Source organism: Osmerus eperlanus, chromosome 21, assembly GCF_963692335.1.
Source record: "Osmerus eperlanus chromosome 21, fOsmEpe2.1, whole genome shotgun sequence".
NCBI lineage: Eukaryota > Metazoa > Chordata > Actinopteri > Osmeriformes > Osmeridae > Osmerus > Osmerus eperlanus.
The window spans coordinates 7,002,996-7,029,050 of NC_085038.1; the positions used below are offsets into that span (position 1 = coordinate 7,002,996).

At 41.1% G+C, this 26,055-nt stretch overlaps 1 protein-coding gene across 2 annotated transcripts in view; it reads left to right on the forward strand.

Annotated features, from left to right (window-relative positions):
- Nucleotides 1-26,055, forward strand: part of gpc6a (glypican 6a) — a 76,624-nt gene that overhangs the window by 16,648 nt on the left and 33,921 nt on the right. For both annotated transcript variants that reach the window (XM_062447050.1, XM_062447051.1), the window contains exon 3: nt 21,552-21,943. In XM_062447050.1, the coding sequence (XP_062303034.1) occupies nt 21,552-21,943 (392 nt within the window). The remainder of the gene's footprint in view (nt 1-21,551; nt 21,944-26,055) is intronic.

The window sequence follows — 26,055 nt, forward strand, 5'->3', positions numbered from 1 at the left end:
ACATCATCTCATTAAATAGCTTTTCAAGTCATTAATGGCAGGCAGCTATTTATTGTGACTGGCTAGCTACCAGCTGACTACCATGATCTAATGGCTGTTTTGGGGCAGTGGTGCATTGTAAAGAGAGGTTGCACTAATGGAAACGTAGGACCATTAATAGAACAGGAGACATTAATAAATCAGTATGTGGGGGAAAATGTAATTACAGCTTTTTTGTTATGATGAGAATGTGGGGATCACTCTGGTTTTCCTCTGTAGTTAACCTAAGGGAGCTCCATTTTTTACACAATAAAGAATCAATAACAGACCCAGTCCCGCAATAATTATCTCCCACTTTGAAATTGATGGTTTGTTATGCTTTGTCTGTCTTCCTGTGTAGCCCCCTGAGGTGCATATTGTCTGGAAGAGAGTGTGATTGGTTAAGAGTCTGGAAATTATTTTGCGTTCTTTAATTATTTATATTTTATTTTTACTGTTAACTCTTGGTCTGTCTTATTGGGAAGTTGAACGAATATCTTTTTCATTTAAGGTGTTAAATGTTAGCAGTACAACATTCTGCAAGTGGATGGTCAATAGCTCTGAACTAAAGTATTAGTTTAACTGATTTTAAGTCAGCCATGTAACTTTAGAGTTAAGATGTAGAAGCCCTTATCTCTCACTGCAGGTGAGTGTCTCGGGGAAACAAGCAAGAAAACATTATTTATCCCTCTGATAGGCTCTGCATCTCACGGGATTTACAAACATGCTCTCCTAGTTCCTCTTCTCAAGAAAGTACATATTGATCTTGAGATCCCTCAGCTGTGTCCATAGCAGTTCTGGCTTGGCTTTCACTGGGCTTTTTTTCAGCTTTTCCCCTCAAGTTGGACAGACACAGACAAGGCCTCATGGACTGCAGGGTATTTCTCTTTCCTAGTCATATCTCTTGGCAGCCAGGTGCTTGCCCATTCTGTCCTACTCACTTCAATCTTCCATGGCCGCCTACTGTGCCAGGCCATTCAACATCCCATTCCTTCTTCTCTCCTGTCGTCAAGCTCTTCCCACCTCTTGGGGTTTGAATCCATCCCTCATCAATTTTACATGTCCTCATTTCTGTCCCCAGTTATTTATAGGGCCCTATTTAGAAATCCTCAACTCCTACTTTTGATTACCGACCGTCCACTTCCCGGAGGCCTGTGGGTTTTGATGCATTATTGAGTAATCCTCAGTGCTGTGCTGTAAGTATGTGTTGCATGGCAGGATTATGGCAAATAGTTTTATTTTTTTCTTCCGTGGCCTCATCATGTAGCTCAAGTATTATTTTTTTTTCCCCATCTCATCTCAGTATATTTTCATATTCCCATAGCGACAGTCTTGGTCGTGTTCCAGTCCATTGGATGTTCTGTACTGTAAAGAGATTCTCAGGCCGACCACAGCTTTGGGGTACAGCCTATTCAACAGGACTTTGGTTTGATGTGGACAGGATCCCTTAGGATTGGCATGGCTCTTTGAGAGCATTAGTATTCTGTAGTATTCAGTTGAAGTTCATCAGGTCCTCTAACCTGACCTGAGCTAAGCACTGCCGATTAGACTCATGTTTACAGATTTTCCATGTGGGAAAGGAGAATGTTGCATCATCACCGTGGCAGGTCAAAATTGACTACATCAGCTGATGACATCAGCTTGAAAGTGCATCTGAGTGTTTTTTTTCTGGATGCAAGCCAGTTAAAAATCCACTTCTCCATCTGGGAGTAGTTACACTACAGCTTATGAAAAGCTCATTTTGTATTTGCTAAAGCCTTTTGGTGTTGCCTGATTTTTCTGATTCTAAGATATTGTTCTCTTCCACTGAACATTCACAACAATGTGTTTATTTGATGCTTCGATAAATATGAGGCTTATTTTCCATGCCACTCTTATTATAGGCATTGATATGCTCAGCAGATGTTCAATGATTTATTAATATAATATACATAGGTATATATAAAGTATTCAAAAAGTAGACAAGGTTTGGCCGAAGCTATCGTCATGGAAAAGCAAAGTCATTGTGTAAACTAGCAATTGGTTCTGAGTACAAAAGAGCATGGGAATAATGGCATTATGAATATGGTGTCCAGAAGCTTATTAGGGTCTGTTTGGGTTTGACACAGGGCCTCCTTTTTACACCCATGTGACCAGATTAGAGGGTGTGGTTGGCTGGTTAATTTCTGGATTGAGCAGCAGCCCTGCTTGCGTAAACTCTTGGATCCCTCTTGTCCAGTAGTGCCAAGGGGGCCCTCCACAACCTCCTCTCTGCTCTCAAGGCTTTGGCATTCGAGAGAGCAGCTCTGGAGTCCAACCCTTAGGAGAACGGAGCCGTGTAACTGGGAGGTGAACCCCTGACCCCCCCATGTGCAGTCCCACCTCTCATCAAACATTCCCCTGCTCACAAACATCCTGAGAGCTGACACTGACAAGACACAGAAACGGTTTCACCGATTGAATTACTCAAATCGTTTCTTTATCATTCCTCTTCTCTCCTACCCTTTGAGACGGGCTTGCCAGAATTATGATAAAAGGGTTTATACTGTCATAACAAACAAACCTACGGGAGTGGGGGAGGAGAGAACTCCTAGGGTCATTGTAAGTTGGACGTAGTCATCATTATATCTGCGTGGTGTGCAACGGCTAAGCTGTTAGCTCTCACTACAATGATGTGCCTGAGTACAAGAGGAAGAAAACTGAGCTCCAATGATTGAGTAACTCTTGTCGCAGTTCATGCCATGGTCACCTAAAGGGTACAATTGATCAAAGTTTTGACCATGCTATTCTCTTTCTCATTCTATTTCTCTCTCTTTCAACTCTCACAATTACACACATGCAGAAATAGGGTCATTGCAGCCTTCAGTGGACCTTTATGCGATTTCAAGAATCCAAAAATGTAAGAATAAAAATTCCACAAACATATCTAAATTAATCTTTGTGGTCAGAAGGAACTCTGCCGTATGTTGGTTTTTTATCAAAGGAAATGTTTCCAACGCATAACTAGACTGATTTCCACACTCATATCCCAAACTCAGTCTTTTCACATTAGTTATTCATGATGCCATCCATTGAAGGAGCTAACAAGTTGAATTTAGACAGGAGAAGAAGGAAAAAAACATGCCCACAATTCACTGCTGACTTCAAATGATAACATCAAAACGGCATCTCAAAGGTCCTCATTAAACTTGCCCCACTTCCCCACTGGAGTTATGAACTGGAATTACTATCACATATTTTGTCAGAACAAGCGTTTTAACACTTTTTGAAAATAAGAAATTTGCTAAATGAAACGCCACTCAAATAGAGTAGCAATTATTGCTAATTGGTGGTGGATCACAGGTCCTTATTAAAACCAAATATTTATATGACAGTAATCAAATTAGAAAACAATAGTTAATTTGAATGCATAATTGTGTTTATAGCTGCATTGGTAGTCAGTGAAGTTAGATTGAGGACACACAAGAAAACCAATAACATCAAATAAAAACACAATATGTTTTAATATACAATATTATTATCAGCCATTGAGTTGTTCTTATCTGTTGCACAACACAGAATGTTTGTCAATAGAATAACAGAGTATGTTGTTTCCTTGACGTAGTTGAAACCCCTAATGGCAGAGGCACGTCCAGTATCAATTAAACTAAAACCATGGACGCATGCTGTTCCTGAAAGCATGCATTAATAAATAAGCATTGTTTTGATGTTTTCACGTCAGCCTAACTGTATATCAGGAGGACTAGTGTGATTCTCTGTGGACAGAGAGGGAATGGGGTTTGTCCAGAGGCACTTTAGCTCATGGTTGGAAGCAGCCTCCATCATGTGGGGCAGGGTGCCTCTCTCTGTCAGTTCATCCATCGTGATGGATGGTTCTGAGAGGCTGTGTGGCCCGGACTCTGTTAGCTTCTCTGCGCCTCACGAATACTGTGTTAAATCGGCCTCTTCACAGACTGCAATTGGAAAAAGAGGCTCTAAAATCTGATTCCCTTCTCTTTTCATTTATTTATTTAATCTTTTTTGTTTTAGGTGGGTGCAAGATATTCAGAAATATCTACAGCGGTGTAATTCACTTTGCGAGGATCCCAGCTTCAGGATATTGAGTTTGCCCAGTTTCGCAGCTGAGATCTCGCTCTCACTTGACACGGATGAAATATGAGCTCTCCGCAAAGACACCTATTTTCTTTTCTCATATACAGACTGTGGCTATCCTACTAATCCATTGAAGCTTTTTATTTCCATATTACATTCATTATTTGTGCTTTTGGAAATGAATGACTGAGCTGGGAAACTCTTGTGATTTTATTGAGCTTCTCTATCTCTCCCTGTGATCATATGTCTCCCCATGAAAAATTGGTTTGGTTTTCGAGGAGAGACAATGATTCAGGGTCATCTGAACATCTGAACTGTTTAGGCAAAAATATGTTGCAAAGTTGTATTGCATGGCAGTTAAAAAAGTGTCCAAATGTTTTGATTGAATTGTTGTTTTATGAAAGGTGTAGTATTATGGTGAAGGAGAAGACTTTAACTGCACCTGAACTGAGACTGAATAAATATCATAGGCTCCGTCACATGGCTTCCCTTGCAGGGTTTTTTAAGGCTCTCATGAAAACGATCCAGCCAGCTGATGTATGGCTAGACTATAATTACATTTTGCATGGATCTTTTTTTGCTGTTTGCTTCACGAAATGGTGCATTAAAATATGATATTTGGAAACTAGATGCTATCGAGATACATTATAAAGACCCAAAGGAAACATTCCATTGATATTTGAAATGTTGCCCCCCCCGATAATAAGAAGGCCTGTCCAATGAAAGTGATCGCTGGGGATAGCTGTTGAAGCCAAACTACACTGGAACCTTTCTTTTCTCCTAGGAAGGTCCTGTGATTTTGTTGTGCATTACTTCAAGGGCACTGTAGTGCAGATCATGTTTCTAATTGAAATCATCTCTGTCAACACTATCTAAAGCCTTCACATTATTATGCAGTATATTGTTCTCTATATGTATTTAACTTCAAAGTAAAATAGTTTATAATACAGCAGACTGCAATATGTTCCATGTTTTGTTGAGGTTGGGTAGTTTACCTAACCTGGGTGTTCTAGCCTCAGTCTCCATTTAAGAAGACGTCATAATCCGCTTCTGGCTCTAGGGTTCAGAGACGGAGACTTAGACATATTTGCAAAGGAAATATTTAGAGTACAATACACAGGGTCAGTTCATGGTCAAACGTGGCCCAGAGAAAAAGCTTTGAAAACATATACAGTGTATGCTGCACTGTGGAGTAAATTACATTATTTTATCAACAATAGTCCATTAAACTGGGGCAACTTCACGTTCCAGATGAAGTAGTTCCCTTCATAATTCAATTCAGTCTATTCAAAACAATGGGAAATAGAAATAGTATGGGCTTGTCTGGTCCAGCCTTGCCTTTTGACTGGATAGCTTTAGTGAAAAGGACCTTAACTTTTGCATAGTTTAGAGAGCATTTATTATTCACTATGTGTCGTTTGTTTTATGATTTTTTTTAAATATAATTGCTGATTTTCCTTCCTTCCTAACAGATCTGAAACGTAACTATTGCAGGCTTAGTAGTCACAGGTCAGTGCCCTGAGCTTGTCTGGCAATTCTATAGATGTGAAATTAGTGCCCTATGAACTTCTATGCTGGGTTGTAGCGGAACCATCCAGCTGTTTAGTAAGCGGAGGTATGCAGTCAACATGACCCCTGTGCGCCCCCATCATGTGAGAGGGCTGAGGTTCACGGTCTGTCTGCTGGGAACCTGAACCTCCTCACTCAGACCCAGGAAAAGCTCTGCTTGATGGATTGGTCTGACAAACCTCTGCATGGAAGCCTTCCTGGAGAGCCCTGCGAGGCCCTCCAGCAGCCAGGTTGAGACAAAGCTGCTTAGCCTGTGACACGGGGCCACAGGGATGTAATTCTGTGTGCAGCCAATTTGCGCCTTGCTAAAGGAAGAGACACTGGTTATGGGAGGAAATCGCTTTGATTTTTGTAACCCCCCCTAATTGCATTCCCCTATGTCTGTATGCAGTGAGCCGCATGGCAGATCTCACAAGATACAATAGGTAGAACTGTCTCCTACAAAGGGAAGCATATGCCAGACATAATGAAGTGAAACACCCTAGAAGAATTGCTACTCTGCCTTGTGACTGTGTGAGTACTCTACTGTATCTGATCAAGTCATTAGGACCGTTAGTTTGTTGACTATTTTACTTTTGAGGCACAAAAGCTATTACTGTTATAGGAATAATGAGTTCATGAGTATATAAATGAACTGAACCATCAAAATGTCCTTTATTATGCAGACATTATGCTTATTTTTTCCTTATTAAAAAGTCAGAACATTGAGGGATATCGAGAATGTTAAATTCAAGCAGACAATGAGCCATGTTGTCTTTTACAGATGTAGATCATGTGCTTGATTTTCTTTCCCCAGCACTGTCTGTACAGTAGGCATCCACGGGGTGAATAGTGCACTGTTCACTTTGTCTAAATCAATAAGAAAGGATAGAAAAGAGAAGACTTTCCAGCTAATTGAGCCAGAGGTCTGTAAAACAATACCATCATCTGCAGTTGAAGGAAAAACTGTGACAGGAGCCAGGGAGGACAAGGGAGAGAGAGACGAAAGAACTTCACTGTTTTATGGGTAGATATATGTCAGAACTCTTTGCTGGCCTGAGAGCTCTCATCTGAGGTGCTATTGTCATTAGACTGACAGTATATATTCTAGGCAGACATACAGGCCTAGGTCTCCATTTAAAATATGTCAATCGTCTTCACTGAGTCCTTGTCTCAAAAGGGCATCTCTGTAATGGACACATTCAACTCATAGAGGCGTCATTAAATTCCATGTATGAAGCATGTATGAAGCATGTATGAAGACTACTAACATGACATCCTTAAATGAAGTCTATTAATCTGAAGTTTTGCCCAATATTGGCTCAATCCCTCTCCTACCCCACGGCATTTGCTCTAGTTAGATGCATGTCCTCCTGTTATTACTGGGTGTCAATTGAATATAATTTGTACAGAAAGTTAAGCATTAAGTGGAGCCTTATTACTGCGGACCTCAGGGACATGCATACGAACACTTTTTCATAGTCAATTTACAATCAATTTAATGAGCTTGTAATTAGCCTTGATTCTTGGTGCATTTAGTCGAATATACTATCAGGATCGTAAAAGAATCATTGAGGATATGGGTAGGGTATTAGCAAGCAAGGTCATTTGATGGTATATTATTGTATATCAGTTTTTCAGCAGGTGTGCTGCTGTACTGCAATACCCCCACACCCGCCTCCTCCATTCTTCACAGGTAGTGTAACTAAAGTTGACACTTAATATGAGACATACAAGGATGTTCATGGATCTCTGGCCGCATTCACCCTAAGAAGCGGGATTGTTTGCATTATTGGCCTTGGCAACAAAATGATAGTTTCTCAAGCTGACACGTGGGGTTTTGTTGAGCGGCAACAATCCAATGAAAGTATGAGATGAGGCGTTATAGGAGTGGCCCACAGTGCTCACATGATGAGATTTCATCTTAGCTGTGTTAACCACCCGAAATTCCTGCATCTGAAGCAGTGCCATGGGCCAAACCATCGGACAATACTGGTGCTCATACCGTAAAGAAAACGTACTATGTAACGTCTCAGTTTAACAGCATGCATACGTTTTCATGTTGACTGGCGCAGTACTTTATCATTTTGTTCTTTTTGAGGAGTAACAGTCAGACATTTTCTTCCCCAATTCATTTTAAAATGTTCTCTTAATTGAGTTGCGTACCCAATGGCCCTGTCTCTTTGTGACAGCTTGGTGTCAGCTACAGGATGTTTGGGCTGTGACAGCTAGCTGTCCACCATGCCGCACTGCCACGCTCTGAATACAACACTCTAGCCAGCTGTCACTGAGGTCAGACACATCCACGCATAATGTCTTGGGTGTGTCCGTCACCCTCCCTCAGGAAGCTCATCTCTGGGATTTCATCCAGCCCGCACGCACACACACACACATACACACACACGCGCCCGCACACACGCGCCTACACACGCATACACACGCCTCTACAGGACTGCTGCCAGACACGAACTGTACATCAAAGTCTAGACCGTCTAGCTGTTAACACCACTCTGTATACGATCAGGCCTTTGGGGCTCACCCACTCCGCCTGTCATCCTCTTCCTCCATCTGGACCGTGCCGTAGAGAGTCCTCTGTCGGCACAAATCTGGGATCAGCTGACAGGCTCCTGTGTTCTAATCTTGACCAACGGTGCGAGGGGTGGGGGGTATAAACCTGATTGAATGCCGCCGTGTTTATGGGAAATTACACTGTACAGCCAACTATGCTGTGGTTCAACTGTGACTGCTTCCATGAAGTGAAGTGCTGGGCACCTTAGCATTATTAAGGCAGCGGTACAAGAAAAAAGGAGGGAGGGTTTGGAGAAATGTGCGAGACAGAAAGAGAGGAAGAGTGGAGAAAATGTAATCTGGGGGAAAAAATAAAACCCACCAAAGGTTAAACAGGCCACAGAAATGCCATCAAAATGCCATTTAAACAAGACTTGGCCTTTTGGGCCCTTTCATCACATCAGCCTCGGTCTATGAAAACACAGTCGCCATGTCTGTGATGTGTGTCACAGTGCATCTGAGAAAGATTCAAAGGTCGGCAGAGGGCTCTTTGATGTGAATCCTGTGTTTGATAATCACTCGTAATCCTGTGTTCTGGGTGTAGATTTGATGCTGTGCTGTGTTGATCAATAACACATTAGTACCCTGAGTCATTTAGCGTTGCATTTGAAACCTCAATGTCAAATACAACACATATTTGTATTGTGTATTTGAAATCAAACAGACAAATCACCACCCTCTAATGGAGTTGTGTTTCTTGTACTGATAGTACTGTGGCACTTTGCATGAGATGTTGAGTGAGATTGGTTACCTGCCAGATTCCCTACCATTCTTTATGTTGCAACATATTTCTGAGATGGACACAGGAGGCTTAAGCAAAGCAGTTTTTTCTGTCCTGCTGTGACTGTTAACCCTGTTTGCACCATGGTGTGGAAATCACAATTAGTCATCAAGCCGCTTGGACGGATGAAAGCCTATTTGATATGCAGATCCTTCAATTGAGTTGTCAGAGTAATTTCAAGCCTAGTCAAATATGGCATGGCCGACCAACACAACCCATACACAACATTTGTACGCTGCATGAATGAGATGCTGACTGTGTGCATTCATGTAGTACAGAGGAAGTTATGCCGGTGGCAGTGTCCTTGACTTTTTTTTTGCTTGGCTTAAAAGAAGTGTCAATTCTTTTCTTCATTGTCCCTAAAGATTTCCCCATGGTGGTAAAATGGGCGCTTTGTGGGACGAATATTTTAAAAAGATTTAGATTGTTGTCCTTTAACTTGTGCTGAAGGGCAAACATTCAAAGAGATGGGGACAATGTAACGATTTAATGCAACCTTTTACATTCGCATTGGGCTGAATTGTAACTGCAAACAGTTGTAACCAGACCAAGACCTCAGAGAATGATGAAAGGATGATGCTTTTCTAGTTACCCTGTGACATTATTTGTTGCATGCACCTGTAATGTTCTCATCGATGTGTGAACATTAGCTACCTCAGAGCACCCTGGGGTGATTCCACTTTCTGCCTACACACATTAACCTGAAAAATGAGGGAGGATAAAAAGGATGACAATTCCTCCTTCCATTTACTCACCTCACTGCCGGCCCAGAATGCAACAGTGCACACTGGTAATTAACTTCCTCAAGGTCAATTATTTTCAAGCTTAAAAAGTAATGAGGAAAAACTCCCTGAGGATAGAAGATAGACTAGAGTAAGGCAATGTTGTGGGAATATAGGTTTGCATAGAAGGGAAAATACCTCATATGACCATACCTAGGATTGTATGTATGTCTTTGCTGCCCAAGCTACCTCAGCTTTCATGTACAACAGCATCCTTCTCTGTATACTATATAGACCGAGGAGCTGCCAGAGTGATACAAGTTCATGAAACATAAAGCCCACTCACCTTGCTCATCTTTTACTGTAGATAAAGATAAGAAGCCTTGTGTTCGATATCCTCATGTTACCAGTGTAAAAACTTATTGATTTCTATTGCATTCCTAGAAATACACACTGAGTCATGATCAATTAACCTGATGTCTGAGTATTGATCTAAGAACTCTGCCTGAACAGTGGCTAGTTATAGTGCTGTTTTCCACTGCCACCCCACCACCAGGGCCACCATTCTTTGTGTACAATTGTCTAGGCCTACAAGGCTACATACCACAACATGAGATAGAGGAATGTTGGTTTCATTCTTCCGTTGTGCCCCTGAGCAATGCACTCCCAATGTAAAACGTGGACTCCTAATGTGTTGTGTACCACCTGGGAGCACGTCAGGGGTCAGGGCTGCTGTTCACAGTCTGCTGACTGGCCCTGGACCCCTCCCTCTTCTCTCAGCATCTCCATGACAACAGGTCACCTTCTGATGAAGAGGCCTGTGATTGACAGGTCACATTTGGCTGCAGTTGGAGAGTTTCACACGGAGGCATTTAAGGATGGAGCAGCCAGTGATGCAGCGTGCCAGACTCCCAGACTCTCAATCCTGCTGCACTGATAAGACCTCTCTGGCAGACGGCCTGAGGTAGACATGCGGGCAAGGCAAGCAGGCAGGCTTTTATGGACTGGCTATCTTCCTGATCCTCCTCCAGCCAGTCCACTCCAGCCTGGTACCATCAGGGAGAGACTGGAAGACAAGACTACTCAGTAGATCAGATTATCAGCACATTTAGTTCTGGTATCGCTGGACTTGGAGATTTGGTTACATGTGTGGGGTTCATGTGTAGAAGTAAAATTATCGTTGGAACCTAGAAATCTGCAGCCATGTTAACGAGACTTGTTACACATCATTCCCTCATACCTCTACGCCTTAAATGCTCCACCCGTTTGAGGGACGTTTGGGAGTTTAAGGACTACAGTAAATAAGAACAGCATGTACTCAGCACACTCACAACATTTAATACACCCGCTATGTTCTCATTGAATGGAACGATCAGAACCCCAGTGAGATATTACGGTGTGTTTATCTGCAGGCTCCCTGAGTTTGCAGGAGTTGTTTCTCCCAATCAAGCCGAGCGTCCACAGAGAGGAGGGGGGTGCGTGATGACAAAGAGGGGCCCGGTGCTAATTAAAACTAAGGAGAGGCAGCAGATGGCCCCTCCACAGCTGGAAACATCAGCGGGCTCCCACAGAGGAGCTAGGGACTGCTGAACCCCCCCGCACCACAGGGACACACACCTGTCCCTCTCACTTTGTGCTGCTGGGTGGATGTGCGTGCACTTGCACACACAGCCATGTGCATCTTTAAAACCTTCTTTCCGAGTCGTCTTCAGCTGACGAGAGAAGACAGAGATACAAGGGTTCATCCGTTCAATCATTTAAAGATTTTGTTTATATTCAACTTGAAATTCCTGAGTCTTTTCATGTGCTCGTAACACATCTTCCATGTACAGTAAAATGGAATGTATTACAGACCTACAAACAATATTATCACTAAATCATTCACTCTCCCTGCCTGAGGCTGGATCTTCTGAATCAACCACATGAGAGTTTCTATACCAATGTGGCCAATGCAAATTTAATTTATCATGTTCATTAATAATTGTTATGTTGTATAATTGATGTGATAGAATGTGGTTTTGATTGAGAAACACAGGAGACCCCTCATAGATGCAGAGATAGTCACTGCAGCTACTGTATGGATTTGCAGTATCTGTGTTTCTGAGAATCTTATCTAGCAGAGTTACAGTTTTTTTTAGGAACTATTGCATGGATGTATTCCCTCAACAGCATGCTATAAGAACAAACAGTGGCAACTAACATGTCTGTGTTCATTTATTACTGGAACGTTGCTTCTTAATGGGTTGTTTCTTTGCACTGCACCGTGGGTATTGTGGTTTCCAAAGGATATAAATTCCTGTAAAGTCATAAGGCTTTAATGACAGCAGTACCTCACCGCAGCACTGACAGCGTCCTGTTTCTATATCCTTTAACTCGAGGAATGAATCTTCTTTTATAGTGGTTGTGCCATAGATTCACTCATTTTTATTAAAACTTTTTTTTTAAAGAATTATTAGATAATTCTATTCTTTTTCTGGCATGTGAATGTATAGGTGTGCTTCAAATGTACTTCACTGTGTCCCAAATGCTACTCTGTGCTTGGTTCACACCTCTGAAATCCTCATTTCAAGACTTACCAATGTCATCTCATCTGTGACATGGGTTGACATGTTAAAAATGGACTGTTCCTACCGAATGACTTGGCTGACTTTTACCTCAATACAGTACTTCCATGCAGTATACTACTGCATATATACTATACTTTAGCCAAATCTCATGCACCACATGAATTGACATCCTACTTATATTTTATCTTATGAGCCAGATGTTCAGTCTGGCCACCACCAAGCATTTGTAATGACGAGTGCTGAATTACAAACTTTTTTGTAGGTGTTCTGGGCTGGTGGCTCCAGCCAGCTATGTATAAAACCCATTATCCAGCACAAATATTTGACCGCTCTGCCACAATCTGATAATATCAAGTACACCCAAAGTTATCCGGCTAAGCACAGCTAGCAGGCTGCCTTTTGATTCAGCCTGTCAGCCCTTTGCATAAAATTCCTCTGCTCAACCTTTTCCCCCACTATTCCACCAGAGATTCACTGGACTGTCACAAAACAATTGTTCCTTGTAAAAGCCAGAGGCCGGTGTACCTTTAATTTTAAAGATGTTATAAAGAAGCTGCCAAGATGTGATGGATGGGCTGTGGGAACTTGTCTCCTGTTACACTGTATATTTCAACAGAGAGCTTTTAATTATGGGAACCCTGTATTGATGCCGTCAGCTGATATACTCCTATATTAGCATATGTTTGGAATTATTTTCTCAATTTTTAGGTATTATACACTAGTCTACCTTATCCCCTCTTTACAGATGAAAGAGAGGTTTCACTGAATGTCATCAGCTAAAATAGCAGTGTCATCCTTGAAGAAGTCTGGCCTGTGGATCAAGGCTACTGAAGATGATTCAGAACCTTTGATTTTGTTACATTGACAGTAGTGGTGTGGGCAGGGTCTTGAGGTGTTCTGTGTTACCCCATTCCAAAAAGGGCAGTCTGTTAAGCATCCACGTGAATGGCCTTTGCTTGAATTATGCACTGTGGGAATTGTTCCTGTAGTGTTGGAAAATTAAATGAAAATGAATATGATTAAACACATTATTTGTGAGAGTCATTTTTAACATTCAGAAAATCCCTACCATTCCCTGAAGTGAAATCTATGGATAATATTTATTTATGTAATCTCTTCAAAAGTCCACCCACTTTACAAACAAGAGCAAGGACAGGTGTTCAGTCCTTACCCTTAGAATGCAGTTTGTACCAGAATTCTACAATCGGTTGGTTCCAGAGTCCCAGCTGCTGTGAGATTGTGTGGCGAGTCAAGGCAAGATGAGCTCCAATGCTGGACTGGCCTCTTGAGAGCAGAGAATGAATTAAAACTTAGCCGGTGGGTTTACTGCTGTTCACTAGAGCCTTACACAAAGTCAAACACAAGTTCATGGTCATTTGAGTGCAATTTTGTCCCCCCTACTTGCTGTGAACACTGAGGTGGGCAACCTTGCCGCAACATTTTCTGACCCTCTCAGCCCACTCTGGGAGCCACAGAGATAACTTTTCAGCCAAGGTCAAGTCCATTTGAATCGAAGTCATGTGAAAAATCCCAGCGTTCAATATTTTTGTGGTAAAAGCATCCAATTCCGAATCCAATACTTTGAAAAACGATGTTGTTGTTACTGTATGACGCCACCTGTGCCACTATGTGGTTCTGAGACCAATCTTAGACCATATTTAAAAGTATTAAAACTAGTCACAGTGGTTGACCTGTGGCACTAAGAATATTTGCTCAGGATGCTAGTATCATATCATTCACTGTCTCAAAATAGAATGCAATCAATTTAGCATTAATGGATTGCGTGTTTTCTTTGATTACAACTAGAGGGATATAGCGGAGCATCCCTCCAGAGAGAAAAATAGAGGGAGTGGAGACCATGTGTCTCTAAGGACTGCTCGTCCACTCCAGCTAACTTAACAAGGTAGCATACAAAACTAGAAAACAAAATCTGCATAATTGGCAGGATACACCCACATACTGCATCCATCCTTTTTCAGGTAATGAATCTGTGGCAAAACAAAAAGAACAAAACAAAGGTTTCAGTCACTGTCAACAGCTGAATGTTAGGGAGTGTGGTCTAATGAGGTTGAAACTATTGAAGGCACACAGTCATTAAATGTAGATACTATAAGTTTGACTGCATGGTGAAGCAACATTCAGTGAGAATGCTCACAGTATAATTTGCAGTAGAAAGTAAATTAATATTCAACAATGAACAATTAGTTTCATATTTTGTACCCAATTACTCTTACAATTTAAACACTGATGTCCGGCAGTGTTTAGGAAGCAAGCTAATTAATTTGCAGCAGGGCAGAGGTTAACGTGACTATATGGATCACAATATACAAACCTATTAGGAGAGCATTCCTGACTACCAATGGAGTTTACAGTGATTGAAGTTGACCATGTCCTGGCCTGGGCTCACAGTGGTATGGACTTTGCTGACATTATAATCCTTCTCAATCCCCACTGAGCAATGCTAAACGACTAGCTCACATATCAAATGTCACTTTAATTCAATTAGCGCAATGTTGCTCATCCGTTGCCCTCTAAATACAGCCAGTGACTGTCACTACAGGATTTTGTCACCACTGATGACAACACAAGCTGTTCCCTCTCGTTTCTAGATCTCTCGCTTGGCGTCAATGTGTCAGCTAGCGACAACATGCCTGGGCGATAGGGCAGGCTTTCACGTGTGACATCAGATATCTTATTAAATCCTGGTATGGATAGACTCTATTTTGAAAGTGGAGGAAATTGTACACTTGGTTAGGTTTACATGCTGAGCGGACAGAGAGAATAAAGTTGAGAGCAATTTCTTTCCAATGTGGAGAAAGTAAATTGAAGGGTCAGGGAAGTAGCTGCCCCTATGTTACCTGGATACTTGTGAACACAGGGAATATTGTGCCTTCTGGCACCCTTGGTATTTTTGTATTTTCCCACAACCTAAAACCTGTATATTTAGTCCACTTCTATGTTAAAAACTGTACTTGTGTTCCTACCAATAATTGAGTCCCACAAGCCCATTGCATGTCAAACCTTAGTCATAACCCCCTTCCCCCCTGGTCACCAAGGTCTGTTAGACCTCTAATGGAACTTAGATCCTAATTATCCACATTTGAAACTGTAGGAGTTTGAATGAATATGGGCCTATGAAAAATGAACCACCTTCAGTGTTTGCTTGCCAAGCAGTTTAATGAAGTGAAATAAATATGTGAACTCATTCCTTTTCCATGGGTAATGTGTCATTTTCAGAGCAGCAGGGAGGTCACCTTTAATATTCATATTAATTATTTAGTCTAATTAGACTGGATAGAGCAGGGAATAATTCCATCCTACACTATTAGGCCAAATTGATTATTCACCGTCAGACTAGCTTCAGTAGAGCACAAATGAGATGGGGGAATGTCCATTCAAAGAAGGAAGGGCAAGGTGTGTCATTACTGAATCATAATATTCGGTAATATAGTGTGAAATAATGCATGAATGAGATACTACTGAAAGGGGGTGATATGATTTGTCTGTGAAGGTAAGACTAACATCCAGTTTGATTTTCACCTCCAGGTGCCATGTACCCTCCAGCTCTACAGCCTCTTTACCTGCTCAGTCTTCTACTTGAATTATTCCTGGTGTCGTGTTCACATGTAATGGCAGACAGAGAATGGTGTAACTGTGTATGGGTAGACTTTAGAGTACTTGCACACACAGGCAGTATGTGCAAGTTCTCTACTGGTATTATGTGCATTTATCCCATCTGGCAGATACATATTTAGGGATAGGGAAAACAGTAGCATACTGAATTTAGAGAAAGGAATAATATAAGAATAGTGTTCTATCAACCTATTGGAGAGAAAGAGTGAGAGAGAGAGCTAGAGGGTAATGGTTATTATTAAATTATTGTGGCACATTCTGAGTGACACATTTGTGGTAAACATCCCATACATGTATTTGAAGATAAGAGTGCAATTAAGTCAACATTTTCGCCTCCATTTGTAAGATAACGGATCATAAAACTGTAAAAAAAAAAAATCAATAACTCGGAAATGTGTTTAATGTTTTATTTGGTGGCAGTTTCTGTGTTGCACATAAGAGATAACTGCATAAAGAGTGACTATTTCCCAATATTGTAGAGCCATCCCTAACAGTACAATGCTAATAAAAGCTGCTTTTGACTCTGTCTTTCTCTCTCTCTCCCTCTGAGTAAGATGGGTAGAATTGTGGAATTCAGCTCTTAAGCACAGGCAAGGTTAATCTCTCGGTGTGATGGCTGAGATACAAACTCATTTAAATTCAAGCTTTGCAGAGCTAAATATTTCTATATTCATATCAGTTATTTTATTCAGTAGGGAGTTTTCCTTTGGGAATAACCCTGAAGACAAGATGGGGAGGGGAAGTGAAGATAGTATTATTCACTTGGTGTCAACTCCATGATAAACAAAACTGTTTTGTACTTATCTTGCCATATTTCCCCCTTAAGCAGGCATAAATCTAAAGCTGATCAAAAGTTGTATTTAGGTCAACAGTGGACAAAAAAAATAAAAAGATGAATTAATATTAATATTAATGACCTGCACTTAGTCTACTGGAAAAGCATGATACCTAAAAGTAGTAAATACAAATTGTAAGATACAGTATACTACCCTATCTGTAGATGACATTCCCAAGAAATGCAGCACCCATTCAATACTAGCTGTAGGCTCATACTCACATGCTGTCTGTACACTGGGAAACACAGAGGCATTGAAATGAGAATTACACTCTGACACACAGTATGTCATAACCACTCTTGAAATTCTGCACCATGATTTCTTACAAGAAGTATTATTTTGAAACAGACCCAATATGTGAGTCTAGTCTCTTGAACAGCAGCAAATTGACAGAGTTGATCAATAGTACTAAAAAATTCATACTTACAAGAAAAGCGAGGGGTCACTGTTTAAAGTGGCAGAAATACATCAACGCTGCTGCATGGAACAGGGTTGTAATCCTAGATCTGCAAAGTCTGGATCGGGGCTTCTGTCCTACCTGCTTCAGTGCTTCATAAATGGCAGTTGGCCAAGTGCAGTCAATCATTTGAACAAGAGGAACGTTTTTGATGGCTGAATCGATAACCACAGTCCAGCGGTTTATGAGCGGTCCTGTCCTTCAGCCACCACATAGGTGATCAGCCACCGTGACCTCCACTGGCGTCTTCTGGCCCTTGAGCATAATATCAACATGGAGCCATTAGAAGGAAGGCAGAACCAGAGAAAGACCCAGGTATTGCAATATCAGGTATTGCAATATCATGTTTTCAGGTGGATCAAGTTAAGATTTTATTTTTTCTATGTGAACCCTTCATCTGTGTATTGATGATCAGTCATGTCTTAGGTTTTCATTGGTCTTCAACAATTACAAGTGGGCTAATGACAGTTGATTGAATCAATTTATTTTACACATTGTTACCTGTAATGAGTTAATGTCAGAAAAACTGCATTGTTAAATAGGACTGTAATGAACAAAGTCTATTCTCATGGAATAGCTATTTTAGTGTATGAGACAGTAATACACATTTCAAGATGAGGAATAATCACAAGGAAACAACTAGACCCACAGCAGTTCATGATTAATGCTGTGATTTCTCTAGCATCACACTATACCCCAGTGGTAGCTACGGATGTTTCTGGACACGAATAGACTGATTATGGTATGTTATGCTGTTAGCTTTTGGAGAGAGGCCCGATATGATTACATGTGACACATAGGTAATGGCCTCTCAAATTATTTCCACAGACTCAATTAGCCTATGCAGGGCTCAATTAATTATGTCTAGTGAGGACGTTCACCCCTGTCTACGTCTCTAAGCACCCCTCCATCACTGCTATTTTTAGTAGTTAAAGATATTTTATTGGGCGATATGCTATATATTTGTCTTCTTTGGTGGATTTACTTTACTTCTTTCATGACTCAGAGAAAAAAAAGTCCATTATCCACTCCATAGCTCTGGATAATGTAGATGATTCCTTTCATGGGAATCCTGGTAATGGACTTCCATGCATCATCTCAAGGATCACCCCAGGCCAAAGTTGTGGCCCACCTTATTCAAACCTGCTATGGATTTTAAAATGCTATAATTCGTTTTACCCTCTGTAAAGGGAGGATCAGTCAAAGAAACCCCATGAACACGTCTGGTTTATCAAATCAGTTGCAGAAAATGCTGCTAAATGACTGTAAACATTCATTATACTATGCATTCACAATGCTTACATCTATCAGATTAATGACTGATTCAGTTTTGTGATTTGAAAGTGATATCCTTCTATCATAATAATCAATCTTCACTGCTCCATTCAAGGCCCCCAGAGCTGCTAAAATGATTGTGCTGGATACGGGACTTGTGCCCTTGACTCATAACTATAGACAAATGACCCGGTTTGGTTTGAAAGGAAAAGCCCTGCAGGCTCTCTTTACTTAAACACATAGAGGTGTAATCACAGGAGGCTGTGCAGCAGAGAAACTAGACTGAGTGACTGGAGACTGGGTCAGTCCTGTAGAAAGAAACCAGGTGATGTAGCTGTTAGAGACGTGGTCCAGTTAGAGAGGAGAGCAGGGCCAGAGCCAGTAGTCCTGGAGAGTGAGAGAAGGGAGGGGCTGATATACATCTCCCTGCTCTGGTCTCAGTGCACCGGGCTGCTAATGAGCACTTACCAAGTGTTTGAACTTCAATACGACCCCTCTGATTTGACTTGGATAAGCAGCATCAATGCTGGGCTGCATTAAAATGATAGCAGTGAGCAGAGATGTAATTAGTCTAAATGGACAGTGGACTCTGGGCTGTGGTGTCAGGTTCACCTTGTTGGAGGTCTGGAAAGAACATGCCCTAGCTGTTTGCTGAGATTGGACACAGTCTGAAAATTCACGTTGTTTTCTCTTAGACAAAGAGCTCCCACTCGGAGAAAATCGATGCCATATGAAAAATGTTGTGGCACACTGCATCTCTTTCCATATAGTACATGTTTTGCAGCTGTAAGAGGTTAAACTAACTGAAGGAGTTAGGGTCAACCAATTACGGAATAAGCAACACTGTGTTTGGTTCCATCCTTCTTCCCCTTCGGTGCTACTCTGTTGTCAGAACTCATGCACCTCAAGATAGACACCCCTATAATATATTCTGTACACCTCTATTAGTATGGACATCACTCTCATACAAACAAGCGTATCCTTACCCATACGGAAACACCTTGTCCTTTAAAATAATTTATATTGAAAGGTGCTCGTGAAAGTATCCTTAAATATAACAAAGCATACACCGTCATATAATAATAAAATGAGCAACTTTGATTTCCTTCTTTATAAATGACACCACCAAATCCTAATGTACCATCAGACAGTACTGGCTTCTAGATACAGTGTGAGTCCTTGTCACATTCACCATCTGTAAGATACATGTGAAGTAACAGCTTCTCTCTGTGTAGTAAGACAAGAGCAGAGCTATCGGGGGCTGTGCAACAACACCCAGAAACAACCATCCCCCTTGTAACTGTAATCACTAGTGACTTTTATGATTAGCAACATAATATAGTCCCTTGTGCACTACAGCTTCACTGGATCTACAGATCAATCCTTATTGATGTGGCTATTGCTCATCACCGATGCCAGATCCCTTATCATTTTAATTGCAAACAGGACAGGATGTGTATTGTAACAGAAACCATTTTATAAATGCTCCCTGCTGGTTTTCATGGTGTGCCATTAATGTGCATTTTCTGTGTCTAATTTCTTTTTTTTATACAATGTTACTGTTTGCATCACAGAGCTAATGTTGAGTTATTTCATATTATTTGTTATCTTATTGATTGGGTAAATGTAGCCATAAGCAAAATTGTCTACCTCAAGTAAGTTGTCTTGAAAGTTCACTTTTAGTCTGAATTATACATTTCATCATAGATTATTTTGTCCGGCTGTTGTCACTCCACACCACAGGAAACCAAACAAATAAGCCCGCAGGCAGCATTGATCAGCCGTGCTTTAAAGGTTATCCACATTATCACAGGAGGGGAAGCAGCTTTGTTATGTCCAGACTCCTCCACCACATAGAGGCTCACAGTGGTCGTTACCATGGTGCAACAATACATTATCCCACTGCACATACCAGGATGGAAACATGTTATCTGCTCTAAAGTGTTTGATTAGCAGGCATGTCACATGTAAGCTGTCTCTGGTGTTTGTTTACAGAAAGAGAGAGAGGGGGGGGGGGGGGGTCGCTTCATGATCCCCCTGCCTATGTTTATGCCTGTGCTGTTTGTCAGACTCTGGGGCATGAGGTCCTATTAGCAAGGCTTCAGTGATATTCCTCTGTTTATACTCTGTGTCGTCTCACTGCTCAGTATGTCAGAGCTCTCACACGAGCAGCCAGCCATGTAGACAAATGCGAGTGAAACAAACATTTTATTGGTATGAATCATGTAAACAACTCGAGCAACTGTTGCAGTTGATGCTTTTTTAAATATTACACAAGAGAATTCTGACAGAATGTACTGTAAGCTGTTTAGGTCTGACATGGACCTGGAGTCAACATTTGGGGGGGGGGGGGGGGGGTTGGGTGTGTGTCCTTTACAGCTTGTGTATTTGTGTGTGACACGGTTCTTTCAAATTACCAATTTGCGACATTATCAAGCACAAAAAAAAAGAATTATGTCCTGCATGATATTGCTACTTTGATTATATCACAGCCTACCATTAACTCTCTGGGACAATGATGACTGTTATTATGTTTGATGATTTTAAAACAAAGTCAAATAATTTTTTGCCTGTTTTTATAGACTGTAACAACAATATTCAATTATAAACCATCTGCCTATACAGAGAAAAATGGCTTCTGTGAAAAATAAATGTTTCTGGTGGAAAGATTATAGTAAATAACATTTTCAGGATGCTAATGTTTACTGGTGTCTGTGTCTACATTCTGTGAATATTGTGTTACAGTATGCAATCAGAACTTTTACATTAATAATTTATGGTGCTGGTGGGCCATTGTTCCAGCTATTCAATTATTGATGCATTAGGCTGACTCTCTCTATAATCAAGAATATCACTGATAGACCCTGTCCTCTGCAAATAGGCATTAGAATATATTAAAATAGTTAAATATAGTTACATAAATAACACAAAACACATCTGTAAATCAGACTCACGTTAGACACCAAGCTGCCTTTGTATTTTAGAAGTGCAGAATATTAACTGGCAGATAAATGGAAAAAATGTGTGCCCACCTCGATAACCATTTAACTTTCATTTTGTTGTCTTCCTTTCCAGAGTTTTTCCTGGAGCTGTTGGACAACTCGGAGAAGTCCCTCAATGACATGTTCACGCGAACGTACGGGAAGCTCTATATGCAGAACTCCGAGGTGTTCCAGGACCTTTTCACAGAGCTCAAACGCTACTACACTGGAGGGAACGTCAACCTGGAAGAGATGCTCAACGACTTTTGGTCTCGCCTGCTGGAGCGCATGTTCCAGCTGCTCAACTCCCAGTACCACTTCTCAGACGACTACCTGGAGTGCATCAGCAAATACACAGACCAGCTCAAGCCCTTCGGAGACGTCCCCAGGAAGCTCAAGGCCCAGGTCACCAGGGCCTTCATAGCTGCCCGGACCTTTGTCCAGGGCCTCATGGTGGGCCGTGAGGTGGCTAACAGGGTAGCCAAGGTACGTACCCCCCCCCCTTCCTCCTCCCCAAGGCCTCCTGCAATATTCATGCTTACTCCTGACACTGTATGTGGTGAGGTGCTGTGAAGGGGCCAAACAAAGCTCAAGCTGTAGACCCAGATTCATTCAGTTAGCGCATTGTGTATATTTACTGTTCCAGTGTTGCAACATTTCACAACTGCAGGAAACAGTTTGTGCTGCTTGTAAGGTGCACTGACTGTCTGCTTTTTAGCAGCTTGAACACACAAAAACAGCTCTCAAATGAAATGCCACCAGATCAAACCCAAGTTTATTTTGGTTCAGAGAATATTTGAAATGTCTTGGTGGCCCCATAATGTCTGAAAGAAATCTTGGAATCGTATTTATTCATTAGGAGCTCTTAGGTTTTACCATCCCAGAGGAGGAACTGTCGTCCGGCCATTTGATTCCTCCTGAATTTGCTCGCATATCCCCTATGGTGCTTTGGAGAATATATTTTGCTGGCATGTTTACATCTTAATCTTCATCTGTGTATGTTTGAAGCTGGTGAACAGAGTGGTATTCTCTTTGATGTGAGCGGTGGACTGTGTTTTTCGTTCCATCAAAAATGCAGTGGAATCTCCCATGTAGACTCAGACATGGGTGAAGGAAGAGAAAAGGGAAATGGCCACTGGCTACTCTTGATGATCCTGTACTTGACACAGTATTTGCCTTACACTGTTTAACATTCTAATTATTCGGTTAACTTTGTGTAGTTTGTTTTGTTGGTTTGTGATTGGATTTGGGGAAAAGAGTCTACAACCGATTATAATGAATCAAACAAGGAGGAGGTTTTAAGTTTGGGATCATACCAACTACAGTAGGATAACAAAAAAGCAATACGCAAAGATTGGAGATTAGTGGTGTGTATTAAAAGGATTTGCGGTAATGATTCAAAATTCCGTGTTAAACATACAGTTGTGCAGCAGTGTTTCATAATCAGATTTTTTTTACCAACAAAATCCCTGTTGTTTCTTTGCATAACATGTTAAAATGTTGTATAACATATATACTATTATTCATTCACATTGTTTAAATGTAAACTACACCACAAATAAATGAATGCAAATGACCTATGTAGTGAATCTATGGACATTGCTCGTACAAATCCCAAAACCTTTACTGTTGCATCTGCTGCGCCTTCTGCTTCAGTCAGATACAATTTATGTAAACGGAAGACAAGCCCTTGAGAGGAGCTGTTAAAAAATGGCCGTACAATTTGACATTGATAGAATGCCTTTTCATCACCTCAATTGGTTAATGTCTGCTGTCCCTCTGAGGCAAGCTGAGAAAGAAAGAGGGTGAGAAAAAAAACATGATTTGTTCAAGTTCAGGATGAGCCGTTTAATCATTCTTGTGTTGGAGACTTTCCACCCAACACCACGTCTTGACCTTCTCTCTGTTTTTACTAGAGCCTGCCATTTGGCACTGACGGAACAAGGCCTTCTTTATCTTCCTGTCAGAGCACTGGAGATGCCTAGGGGGCAATTAATTAACTTGATCACACCAAACAAGAGTGGGTTCTCAGGCCTGTTATGTTTGAGATAAATAACTTCATAAGGTTGGCTTGGACACATTCAACTGAAAGGGTTCTTCCGGTCTCAAATAGTGTAACAGATGGAATCAAATCCTCCTCAGGCTACTTGCTCTCATTTGACTAGAGATCTTTTTAGCCATTTGGTTGGATTTTAGTCTGTCGGGGTAGCTGTCCAAGAATGTTTTTAATGTTTCAGATGAAGAGCAAAATTGTGACTTCCATATTTCTCTCCTATCTGTAAATGGTTCCCTCAAATCCCTCAGTCGCGGTTCCTCATCAAAAAAGAAGTGTCACATGAGGTAGTAGTGTGGAATCCTGTCATTGAACTACCCGAGGACTAGAGAGATGGAGAGAGGGGGGATGGGGTTTGAAGTCGCTTGACAGGACAAATCACCTTGACCTAAGATTCACCTCCTCAGTTCTTGCTGTTCTCAGCCACAAATAGCCAACCGAGGATGACTCCCAACGCAAAACTGTCTTAAATTGAGAGACGTAGAGAGAGCAAGCAGGGAGAGAGAGAGAGTAAGAAGCACAGCGGAGAGAGTTTTCACATGCCGCGCTTGCATTTCACGACAGGGTGACAACATATAAACCTCTGCCGTCCAGATGAAGAGGCAGTCGAATCTCAGGCTGCCCTTGTCCTCAATACGTTCTTCTCATGCAAATACATCATCATATTTGAATCCTATTAGAACCTTTCACTAGTTTATTGCCCTCTATCTTTTTCAGGAATCAAATTGGTGCATGGTTATAATTGCACCCAGAGAGAAAGGCTGGGTACTGTAAAGCTGAAAAATGTGGTAGTAATTGATATGAGATATGTTCTCATTCTTACCTTGTGCTAATGGCCACGTTTGTTTGTCCTATATGGGAGAGGGTGTCACGTAGTAATCACACCACCTAGAATATCAGTCAGGACCTTTCAAAAACACTACACTACAGAGAAGCAGGTGTGCACACATCCCTACACGTGCCAGTTCAACTGACAGGAAATGAACCAATGCTTTTTTTCACGTTGCAGAAAAAGAATTGGTTCAAATGACTTTACTTTGAGCCTGAGGCAATTTTTTCATTTGTTTTATTTGATGCTTGCTGGAAATAGAATTATGAAACCAATTTTGATGTTGCACTGTACAGTGTTATATTTATGTTTTTGTTAAAGTCCATTTGCTGAGGAGGTAATGGAGTGAGGAGGAGATGGAGTGAGGAGGAGATGGAGTGAGGAGGAGATGGAGGAGCGTCCTTACAGACATCCATACTGTTTTGATTTAGTTTGACCCAATACCAACTTTCAGAGGCTTAACTTTTCATATGTTAAATAAATAAAAAATATATATCTCTGCCCGTCAAAACTACTTTTATTATGTGGGTGAAGTATAAATGATTTTGTGTGATGGGTAACCTTGTTTGACACACACCTAATGGTCTAATCACCTCGTTTCCAGACCCAATGCTTTTGGTTCAGATTTGAAGTAGACACCTTGTCCTGGAACTAGCTCTTAGCAAAGTAAAAACGTTCTGAGTTAATTTATCTACAGTTTTTATGTGTATATAGTGTTTGCAGCTGTCCAAATGATGGTTTCCGGATATCTCCAGAAAAACACTTCCCATGCAGACCAGTGGTGAATGACTTGCTGATATAGTATTTGCGTGTTGCAGTAACAAACAACACTGCAGTTTGTACAAGATGAACTCAGAGTAACCGATCACATTACACAGAATGAGATTATGCTTCATTTTTGCAGCACTGATTTGTAGGACTCCAGGATTAGGAACAGTATATCCCCAGGGTTGAGATTATGATGACCATTTAGAGTTTGATCGTGCTGTACTTAAAACACAGTCCCACCACATTAGAACGTTCTCAAAGGAGATTGGGGGGATTTGACTGTGGTAAGGGCTTAAAGCTCCAACATTTAGAACACTCATCACTCATTTTGCGTCAGCATGAAAAGCTGATCTGGGTAGGGATTCATAGTTACTGATGATGGACAGAGGAAGTAAAGATATTGTGTGAGAGATTCCTGTGTGTGTGTGTGATGTGCACGGATGTGTGTGTGTGTGTGTTTCATGTGGCTTATACTGTCATGTTGATCTCATTATACACTCATTTCCTGCCACTAAACGACCTCAGAGTTTAACGTTAAGCTCTCAGGCAAAGTCTAATCTATGCACAACATTTACTTTAAAGGGGAATCATTACAGTTCTGACAAATTCCTACGTTTTTGCTGACAAGTTGGAAAATGAGGAAGAGTTCACTGTTCTGCGGTAACATTTACCGGCACATTATGCTCTCGCATTTCACCCATACAACAATAAAACTAGCCAAACCAACACTTATCATTACCAAGTGGTCACTAATTATGTTACCAGGCTTTTATCAGGCATACTGAAACATCTTAAAACACTATTTTACATTTGATATTGTTTGATTATGATCTTCATCTAATTGCACTGTAGCAATGGCATTTCTATGATTTTGCTACAGTAATATTTGTAGTGTAATTGTGAGTTTATAATTGATTCTTTAGTGCACAACAGATGTCCAATGGAGAA